Below are 11,408 nucleotides of genomic sequence, written 5' to 3'. Positions count from 1 at the left end.
TCACTGCTTAATGAGGGGTAAGTTCAATTTCTGCAGTTGAGAAGACGATAAACATCCAGATGAAAGCTGAAAAATCTAGTTAATAATCCAGCGATTTCCAAAAGTATAGATGTTAATAGAGTGTAGCCCAAATATCTAGTGAGGCGAATTTTTCACTTGTCAGCTGAAAGTCTTGTGACACAATCTCAGACGGACATAGAAGAACATGATCTCTTCCACATAGAATATGCTTTTCAAATTTTATTGTTTAAAGAACAAAATAAAAGGGAATATGCACATCCACCAAAGTAAGGTTTTCCATTAAACAGAAGAGAAACCGAATACTTTGTAATAAAGACCATCCAGCTAAAAACAGCGTATTAGATCAGTAAAACAACAAGAGCGATTTTGACTTTGTGTTTTATTTCAATGGGCACACTTCATTCATTGTCTGTAGGAAAACTAGGCTAGATCTCAATGGGCAACAGTCACAGTTATTAAGCAAGTAAATACGCCACCACTTCCGTGCCCGCCTTTATTTCTTTATGTCTTCAGTCTCATCTGGCTCTTTCTCTTGATGCTCTCTTTCCCACCTCATTTCTTTTAACTCTTGTCTGTACTTCCGTTCAATGAACCGCTTCTGATGGGCCATCTGGGGAAAGTTATCTGACACGAGGAGATACATTTTATACTCAATAAAGGGTAGCCTCTAGTGCAAAGAATGATGTAAACTAACCACACACACATTCAAGGGAAATGGAGAGCTGCATATTCTAAGGCAAGAGGCAAGCAACTGCTCGGTGGGCTCCCTTAGTCTTTTATCATTCAGAAACACAGTGGAAGTCTGCACCAGGACCCCTAATTCTAGATTGCAATATCTGAGATGAACTTGAGTATAAAAGGCACCAAAACATATAGAAATGTTAGAACACAGATGTGTGGTTTCAGAATGGTTCCAGGTAGGCAGGAGATGTTTTAACACAGTTCTCCTAGTAAGAAGTGATTGTCAGAGAGAGATTACAGAATACAGTCAAATGGACCTGTGTATTTTTGCAAAGTTAAAACCAAAAAATTCATACAAATAAAGGTATTATCACACCATTAGTTACCAAGAATTAAAATTTCTGAAAAGAAGAAAAAGAACTGGTGGACAAGCGGCGTTAAGTCATTATTTCTGATAATTCTATTTTTAAAAGTTTACCACGAGATACCCAAAGTTATGTCAGCAACAGCAACACAGGTAAAGCATTTTTATTTAGTTAAAGGAAACAGGTCACTCATTGGTATAGTTTAAGCTACAAGTGGTTTGATATTTGACGCTGTGCAAGAGTGTCAGACACAGTGTAAACCTTGGTTAAGATTTAAAAATTTTATGACTCAGCTATCATTTGTGGTATATAACAAGTGTAGAGATGGGATAAGAAATCAAGGATGGAATAAGGAAAAAGTCACTTTATACACTCAGTCAACAAACACTTATATGTTTCAACAACAAACATCACAAACGGATGTGTGCATGAATGAGAGCCACCCAAGATACCTGGTAACACAGAGGGAAAATGGCGCTGTCCTGCCTAACTGAGTAAGGGGTCGTTCTATACAAGAGCTCCTACGTCACATTTAAAAATATGAAGATTCAGAGATGTGGGAGAGAGAGCACGGCATGTTTGGGGAAGAGCAAGTTTATTTTTTGTTAAAGTTGAAGCTTAATTAAAGTGGATACAAATAGACAGCAAATTCCTAAATTATTTCCCCCCCTTTTTTATATAGCGTTTCATCCTCAGCCCCAGGTAGGAGAAGGGACAGGAACACAGTGGTAGGAAAAACATCTGAGTGGCAAGCAGTGAATCAGATGTTGTATATCTAAGTCACTGGCTGATTTTGAACAAAAGACATATATAATGACATCTGTATTTTAGAAATAAAGCAGGAATAAAATCCAATTCCCTAAATGATATCAAGTTGACCTTCTGTATTATATAAAACACAGGTTTCACACACTGTAAGGACTTTAAAAAAAGATAGATAGATAGATAGATAAAATAAATAAAAGTAAGCTATAAAGCATGTTTCTACAAAATGAGTCCTACCTTCCTCAGTAAATTCTATTCTAAAACTTAATTTGCATTAAAAAGATCCCACCACTCAGATGTAATCATTGATAAACCTTTAGAATATATCCTTAAGTTCCCTAAGAAGTAAAGTTATGCTACACACATACATACACAGTGTAAATGTGTATATATTACATAAACACATGAAGACTTCATCATTTCCCCACCCACCCTTACTTTGGGAGAGAACACCATAGGTACGTTTTTATGGGTACACTTTTGTTTTTAAATGTATCCTAGTATAAGCATTTCTCTATACCATTACTCTTCAAAAATACTGCTGTAATGATTGCAAAATATTACATTTGGGTAAAGCAAGAATGGGTCAACTACTGCCCATAGGCCAAATACAGCCCACCACCTGTTTTTGTAAATAAGGTTTTATTAGAACACAGACACATCCACTCACTTGCATATGAATCATTCCTGCCCACTACAATGGCAGAGTTGAGTAATTATGACAGGACGTTATGGCCAGCAAAGTTTAAAATATTTACTATCTGGTCCTTTACAGAAAAAGGTTGCCAATCCCTGGGATATACCATAATTTACTTAAACATTTCCCTACTGTTTAACATGCAGTTTGATTTACTTTTTTATTTTCTGACTATTATAAATCAAGTTGTCACTATCATCATGGCATGTGAACTTTAGCTCATAACTCCAGTTGTTTCCTTAGGTTTGATTCCTAGAAATGAAGTCTCCGGATCAAAGATCCTCTTTAAGGACCAGATACAGATGGTCAAATTGCTTTCCGGCTATTAAACAATTCACTTCTACCAGTACATGTGTAGAGGTCAGTCTCAGAACAGACCATCTCTCTAATACCGTGCTATTGTTAAAAGCAAACAAAAAGCTCCAAAGACAACCTTTAACAGTCTTATAGGTAGAAAACAGAATCTTACTTTTATCTCAATATGTGATTGTACGTTTGTATATAAGAAATGAAAAAATTCCCAACAGAGTTAACTTAAAACTTTCAATGAAGATTCCATGGACACTGGAACCTGGAAATACTAGCTACTGCCCCGACTTCTCCTCCCTCCCCACACTGAGGAAGCTACTGTCTGCTGATTTCCACTTGGCTCTTGGCCCTCTTGCCTTTCCTGGAATGTCGCACAGCTGAGAACCCTTGGCCTCTTTACTTCTAGCTTCCCCCACTGTGCGCTCTCTCTCCCACACTTAGCAGGTACCAGTACTTGAAGCGTAATAGAATTGCACTGTCATGTTTAGCTCACAGGTTCTGCTGGGCAGCACAGTAAGTATATGTACTTCAGAAGAAAATCCTCTGCATTTAAGCCTTCAATTTACAAAAGACTATGCAATTTCCTACATGGCCAATTATGTAATTGCAGTGTCTTCAACCCAGCCATCCCACTCTTGGGAATCTATCTCACAGAACTAAAAGGACCAATATATTGTCATTTATCGTCAACAGTGATTCAAAAAAGAAACCAGAAAGAGTGTCCACCAAAACTAAAAAAGGTGAATAAAATATGGCAAATCCATAGCACGAAATACTGCACAGCTATTAAGAAAGAATGAACTGGGGGGAGTGCCTGGATGGCTCAGTCAGTTAAGCATCCGACTTCGGTTCAGGTCATGATCTCACGGTTCGTGAGTTCAAGTCCTGCATCAGGCTCTGTGCCGACAGCTCAGAGCCTGGATCCTGCTTGGGATTCTGTGTGTCCCTCTCTCTCTCTCTCTCCCTCCTCCCCTCATGCTTGGTCTCTCTCTCTCTCTCTCTCAAAAATAAACATGAAAGAAAAAGAGAAAGAAAAGAAAGAAACAAAGAAAGAAAGAACTGGGGCTACACCCTACCATCTATAGAGCTGCCCATGATATGTTACTGAGTAAGAACAGAAAGATGCAGAAAAGTATGTAAATGTATCATTCTACTAAAACAGTGGCCAAAAACTAAAAAGAAAAAACTTTCACTTACATAAGATTTTAGAAATATAGAGAAATATGCAGAAAAAAATACACTAGGTTGTTCACACGGGCTCCCTGGGTCAAAAGTAGAACTCCACACAAAGAAGGAAAATGAAAATCAAAAAGCATTTGGAAATACTTAAAAAAAAAAATTCTTCACCCATTTTATACATATCTTATATTCTACTACACTCTATGTGGAGAATAATTATGAAGAAAAGAAGATCACATTTTATCAGTACTTACCATTTTTACATTTCCTCATTTTCTCTCTATAAAATATACATTATGAACATACAATTATAGAAAAAGGGACAGGCTTACATTTTTCAAGTGCATCCATTGCTGCTCCCATTTCCGCTTGCTGAATACTATTAAATAAAATAAAGGTAAGGTGCAGTTTAAAGATTTTTTTCAGAAACACAAGCTACGGCTACAAATTGTTCAGGCTGATTTTTATGTTCACTGCATAAAATTTTATCAGATTACTTCTGTCACATACTGAATTGTACAAGTCAGGAATATACACAAGGGCGTGCAGGAACATTATTTATTTGCACAAAGCCTATTTAAGTTATTTGTTCCCCATCTTTAATACTTAATACTGTAATAAAATGCCTTCCATATTAGGTCTGAAGTATTTCTTACTTAAGTTTAAACATCCTTAGCATAAAGTTTAAAGAAGCAAAGAGAAAAAAATATATGTATAGACAGACTTCTAATCACTTCTCAATTTAAGATATAAATTAGGTGGTTCAAAGAAAGATGATAATATACATAACTCTTTTTATCTGAGAGATGTAAGCATTTCCAACAAAGCTCAAATGAATAACGATAAGAAATCAAATGTCTAATGGCTGTTATCATGCACGATGTGTCCCATAAAATACTTGCAACAATGTTGGGTACCCAGCAATGTTGGGTAACTAAAACTGGACACAACTTACCTGCGCACCAGGTAATGTGGCTTTCTCAAGGTAGCCAAAGTCCCTTATCCAACGGTATTCGCACTGTCCAAGGCCAATCTCAAGTTTGGGGCTGAGCTCGGTGGGGACACTAATCCTTGGGATTCACTTTGCTATTACCCTTTAACATTCTATAATCGGAGTTTAGAAAGACAGACTGCAGAGAGCTTGGAAGTACCAAGCAAGGACTTCGCAGACACACAGGATGTTCATTCAAAGAAATTAAAAGTATCTTCTCTCGTACCTTGGTCCTTTCCCGCAGCCTATTCTTTCTCCCTTGAAGTACACTGCCACAGTGTAGGTTCTAGCATGGGAGGGTCCTACTGTCTGCAGAGTCCTGAAAGGAAAAAAAGGAACTTTAATTAGGGTAAAGTGTTATTTAATTGTTACTGGTAATATATAACTCTAGGAAAAAACATGTACTTACCACTCAGAGAAAGGTAAAAATAACAAGAAAATTCAAGGAGTAAGTTTATTTGCTAACCTAACAAATATAGAGAGAGCTTTTAAAGTAGGAAATTTTTTAAAATTCTACACTGGATTTTCATATTTTTTTCCCCAAAGCATTATAAACAGTATCTGAAGGCTAGCACCAAAGTGTAAGATATTTTGAACAATTTCTAAGTGTGTATACTCCAAGTATCATAAAACTAACAAACTTTCAGCAGTGAAAACGTAACTATTTCAGCCTGTTCACTGTTCTTCAGTGCTAATCACAACTGAAAATGATAAGTATCTGGGCAATACACCTCAAGCCACACCTGTATGGTTTCATCCTTTATGAATTCTTCCCCATGTCTGGTATCTTATCTAAAAGATCAGAAGATGTATTTAATTTCTGAAACACCTGAGATCATTTCAGAGGTTTGCTATGATGCCAATTACACAACACAATTGCCAAAACACAAAATGCCAGGTACTCTGGGTTTTAATGACATGGTGCAGATTTCTAACGCAGTAAAACCGATAACTTTATGGAAAAGGGAAATTGAAAGTAGCCAACAAAGATAATGGAATGAACACAGTAATCTTGAAAAAAATATGTAAAACAACCCCAACATCTTGATGAAAAAGAACAAGCTATGTACTTGCATCCGGGGGATTTATGAGAAGGGAACAGTCATTTCCTTTGTGTTTCTACACTCTGTGGGATGAAAGCACACGGATGGCTTCTTCAAGGTGGCACTTATTATAGTAATCAGGCCTGGGCTACGAGTTTATCGTCTTCATTTTATTTATTGAACCTTAATTATCACTTTGATGAGGAAATAGCTTTAGCCTTTCATGTAATATGGTTTGGATATTCATTATGCTTATTAGGTACATATTAAAGTGCTATTTCTAAACATTTGGGGATTTTTCCCAACAAGGAAAGGAAACATTGTTTGGCGGTGACAGCTTCTTGGGACAATTTATAGTGGCTTGCTGTGGGGTGACTCAAACTTCTCTTGGCCTCAGTTCTTTTAGCGAAAAAGCCTGTAACGTGTTGTGACTATTAAATAAAGACATAAGAAAGGATTAAAATTCCCCCTGCCACTCTGGTGTTTCTCCTTTTGAAGTCTGAGAGAGCCCACAGAGAGGGGTTTTTATTCCATATGGAACATTCGCACCAACGTGCGTACTTGCAACCATGTGTGTCCACTGACAGGAGGTAAACCAGTACTGAAATTCGATTTTTAAACATCCTTCAAAACATACACCCACATAATACCTGGGGAGGCGATCCACCTATTTTGATAATTCTCCCCTTTTGCAATTCTTCTTTGAAAACACCTTCTGAATCAATGTATAAGAGTCTCAAGATAATTACTCTACGTCAGAGTCAAATCTCCTGTTTTCATCAAAACCAGTATCTTGTGTGTAGTGATCTGCATTCTTTCTGAATGACTTTTGGCTACCATTCAAAGGATAACGATTTGTCACTAAAGATATTCAAAATTACACGGCAGTGTGTGACACACATTCTAAGAAGAAAAACTCCAAACGTGAATAACGCAGTGGCGGTGAAGAGTTGCCTGTTTCTCACAGCGACTGCCCGACAGAGTGCATAGCTGTCAGGCAACAGGGACAAAGGCCAACAGGGCTTCAAAGCGGAGTGGGGACCAACACCCAAATACCGTGAGAAAGAAGCACAACCTTCTAATCTAGATGCATGGCCCCGCAGAGGTTACAAGAAAGAAGACAAACAAAGCACCGATAATCAAAGGTGACCTACTTTACTTAGAACGAAAACACGGAGATGCCCAGAGAGACTCCGTGTTGGGCCCAGAGTCAGTGTAAAGAAGTCCCAGTGCAGGACCCCTGTCATGATCACCCCGGAGCATCCAACGCCTGCAGGAATGAGTACTTACTTGTACAGAGGAATGTCTGGCTCCTTTCCTTCTGTCCTGAGTGTCAAACAGCACTGCTGAAGCTGGGATTTAGGGTCATTCCAGTCCTGATTCAAAATAAACTCCTGCAGCAAGTCCCCAGAAAGTATTTAGTAATGGGCTCTGGAATCACCGAGCGTAAAGCATAGAACTAATATATATTTTATATGAGCTTACTTTTAATCGTGGAAAGAAGCAAACATTCATGAAAGTATGAACATATTCCAAATCCTTATCAATGTACAGCGCGGCAATAAATGCTGAGAAGGAGAACATTAAAAAATAAAACCACAATGTTATCGCCATTTCCCAGAAAGATCAGGAGACCCAGACTTTTAAGAAATGTTGTAATGAGGTTTTCAACTGCCAGACACTATTTTTTAGAATTATCATATCCTCTTTCTTAAAACAAGAATCACCCTTCATCACTGGTATTAGAAGCAATAGTATAGATGTGACTAAAATGCAAAAATCAGAGGGTACAAAGACCAAATTACATTTGGTTAAAGGCTAAATAAATAGTTAAAATGATACACAAAATGCTACTATATGGCAGGGAAAAAATGGTATCTGGGAACACAACTGTGTTAATAACAAATCAGAAGAAAACCTGAAGATCAGATAGGACATCAGAATGAGCACATTCTTGGGGCCTGCCATCCTCAACACCAATCCTGAGAAGACTAGCCATTTACAATGGTCTATGTTACCTTTCATGAACAGAAATGAAATAATTTATAGACTCAATCTGCCCAGAAAAAAACTTAATACTGGGCTTAATGACAATACAACAATATATCAAACTTTGGATTAATAAATGGTGACCCCAAAGATAACTTCATTAAAAGGTACTGTAACCAAGTAAAGAAACAGTGAGTTTTTAAAGGAAGGTATAAAAGTAGCTTTCATTGAGGAAAAAAAAAAATTCCAGTAAAACTGATTACTCAATTTTTTTTGTAATTTTAATCTTTAAGTTACTTTTCTTTAGTTGAAAAAGTTCTTTTAAGTTCCTTAGACTGCCTTTGCACTTTGTAAATGAGCTGGTTTTGCATGGTAGACTTTTTAATATTTGTATATAATTCCAACTGTCAAGAATACTATAATATTTAAAAAAAAAAAAAAAAAAAAAAAAAAGGTCCAAGGCCCAGTGATTGGTCCACTTATTTTAAAGTAGTATCAGAAACAATAAAATGATGTGTAAAATCCTTTAGTTATCTATAATAGGATTATTTATGATGCTTCCAGACCATATCAGAAACTGCCAAAGATGACAACATTTGTCCGTAGAGCTTTGAGCTCATTCAAAACAACAGATAATAGTTTTAGTATTTAGTGAATAAATTACCCTTCTTTCTTCTATGCCCCTATATGAAGGCTGCTGGGTGGCAAAAAAAAGCTGTGATTCACTATTACCCATCTCCACACTCTGCTACTGTTTCACACAAAGAATGTGATGGCTAAACAGTAGAATGGAGGGGTGCAGGGGCAGGGATGGGGGTGATACCACTGAACAAAGACTGAATATAAAATTCATTATTCACTTATCTTAATTCCAAATTATCCTCCTTCTAATTAACTTTGGAGAAATACATAAATAAAAATTAAAATGGAAGAGAGGTTTCTTCAGTTAGAACATAATAATAATGAGCAGTAAGATAAATGTGGGTGCATCTGATTTAAACTCTGAATCTGCAGGTTAAGAGAAAAGCTCTATTCCTAAGACTCACATTCCAAAAGGTCTGCCAAGGTCTTGGTCCTAAGGGCCACGGGTCTCTTGGTCTTGTCATTGGTGATGGCATATTCCTGCATGCCCAGCTCCTCTGCTACCTTGGCTTGAGTTCTGTTATTCACCAAAGAGCTTCGCAACAACTGGCCAAAAGAAAGTGAGATACGTTTAGAAACCATCTCACTGTGGTCTCTCTCCTGCTCCTGTGTTGGGTCCAACTAGCCTGAGACCCCTTCACAGGCAGGGGCACCAAGGTAAGCAATGGTTGAAGTCCTCAACTGCTATCCCCAGGCTGCCGTGACAAACTCCATATGCTTCTAGCTTCCCCTTAATAGCTTACTCTGCTCCTGGATTTTACCTGACAATTTAAACAGTTTATTTAGTTTAGTAGCAGTGAGCTATGTTGGGGGGAGGATACTGTACTATGATTAAAGAGCACAGCATCCATTAAATGTAATGCTACTAAGTGAAGGAGTATTAAAAAATTTTTAAGTCAACTTCACTGCAGCATAGTTTACAGACAGTAAAATGTACCCATTTTAAGTATAGTTAGATGAGTTTTGACAACATTCTACATTTCTGTCACCTGAAATAGGTTCCACGTGCCCCTCTGCAATCAATCAGTCCAATGCACCACCTACCAGGCAAACTTGACCTGCTTTCTGTCACTGTACATTAGTTTTAAGGGAGTATTTTTAGAAGCCTAAAATAAACTTCACATTTCACAGCACTGATGTTAAATTATATATTATAGGATTTGGGGAAGTAATGTTTTAGTAAGTATTATTTAAAAATCTTTCAATTATTTATTTATATTTTTACTTTTATTATTTTAAAAATGTATACAATATATCCTGAGTTATAGTTTATCAAATTGAGACTGTCTCTAATTATATTAAAATATGACTTTCATATTTCAACTTCAAGAATTCAAAACAAAAATTCTAGCAGAAATTTTAGTCAGCAAAGAGTCCTCTAAGCACCATCCTAAGCAATAACATTAAACAGTGCATGAAAATTATACAACAAACCCTTCACAGAGGTGCCCATAAAACAAGCATGGTTTAGGATTTCAGCATTCGCTAACCACTCACTAGAGGAAGGTGGGGAGGGTGGCTAGGGAAGCAGGTAGAAGCCAAGATGGACCAAACAGAAGCTGAAAGTAATTATTATCCCCAAATCTAAGATTTCGGGGAATAACATACCTAAAGCTAGAACTCTTCTTACAACAGCTAGAACAAATTCTTGGTCTATTACAACAATCCCTTCCTGCTAAGGAAAACCGGTGACACCAGGGCCAAGGAGCAGGAAGCAGCTGTGGGCTGTGCTAGTATCACACCCCTACCATTCCACATCGCACTTTATTAGATGCAAGTTTTATGCTCTGTGGCTCCACAGTGCCAACTGAGCTTATGAAAATCAAGATTTATTCTCAATGCCTGAGATTGCATCCTTGACAATAGATAAATAAGAAACAATATGTTCTTAATTTGCCTGACAGTGATGCATGAAGTAGAAATACAACTTGATCTTCATAAGCCATGCTTGCTGCTGAGTTACAGACTATTATTCTTTGCCTGTCTCTGCCCCCTTCCTCCTCCTATTTCCCCCAACTCTATCTTTTTTCTCAATATAGTAAATGTTTCATTAAAATTAATATCCACAGAGAAGCTCAAAATTAAAAAGGCTTACCATATAATGTTAATAAAAGACCCAACCAATAAGAGCCCACTAGCCTAATATCTTGTAATTCCAGAATAACTGAACTGGAAGAGAGAGATCTTTTTTCATTTGGATTCCCAGTTGGGAGGTGGAGGGGAGGCAGTTCTCAAAGTAGAGGACAGGGGGGAATAGAAGGGCTAGTTTGAGAATACGGTTGTGCTGAGCAAGTTGGGTTCTCTCTCAGTATATGCTTTGGTGAGAAGACAAAACTCTAATTTAGGTTGCCTATACGGAGATTTCAGGCCTCAAAATCAACAAGCCTAATGAACACATGAGCATACACAAGCTGCCTTCCAGAGTCAGGGCTCATTCTTCACTATTATACAGTAATGCTGTCTGATGGATAAGGAGGAAAACAGTGAGGATGCTAACAAGTGCTTCTGGTTTCACCTAAGATACGCCCTGACAGGTCTTGAAGCAGTAGGGTGGCCAGCAGAAAGTGATCTTCAAGTTCTTGCCAAAACTAAGAGCCTAAACCAGAACTCAGTGTGGAAGAAGGAAGCTATAAACCATCCATATTTTTAGAGTCAATTTAAATTTAGAAGATGAGAAGGACTTTCTCTTTACCTAAACCACAAAGTCTGAATGGCAGTTCTTTAAA

General features: G+C 37.4%; 1 protein-coding gene across 7 annotated transcripts in view; it reads right to left on the bottom strand.

The window, feature by feature from the left end:
* Positions 1-225: 225 nt before the first annotated feature.
* DROSHA (drosha ribonuclease III) overlaps positions 226-11,408 on the bottom strand; it is a 125,207-nt gene continuing 114,024 nt past the window's right edge. For all 7 annotated transcript variants that reach the window (XM_015544399.2, XM_007097443.3, XM_007097446.3 and 4 more), the window contains 6 exons: positions 9,087-9,228; positions 7,537-7,619; positions 7,342-7,445; positions 5,235-5,327; positions 4,350-4,396; positions 226-645 (listed from right to left, as the gene is read on the bottom strand). In XM_015544399.2, the coding sequence (XP_015399885.1) occupies positions 515-645; positions 4,350-4,396; positions 5,235-5,327; positions 7,342-7,445; positions 7,537-7,619; positions 9,087-9,228 (600 nt within the window). In that variant the 3' untranslated portion in view covers positions 226-514. The remainder of the gene's footprint in view (positions 646-4,349; positions 4,397-5,234; positions 5,328-7,341; positions 7,446-7,536; positions 7,620-9,086; positions 9,229-11,408) is intronic.

The sequence above is a fragment of the Panthera tigris genome, chromosome A1, assembly GCF_018350195.1.
Source record: "Panthera tigris isolate Pti1 chromosome A1, P.tigris_Pti1_mat1.1, whole genome shotgun sequence".
NCBI classification, from domain to species: domain Eukaryota; kingdom Metazoa; phylum Chordata; class Mammalia; order Carnivora; family Felidae; genus Panthera; species Panthera tigris.
Note: the sequence above shows the minus strand (reverse complement) of the source record. Positions and strands in the feature narration are given on the sequence as shown.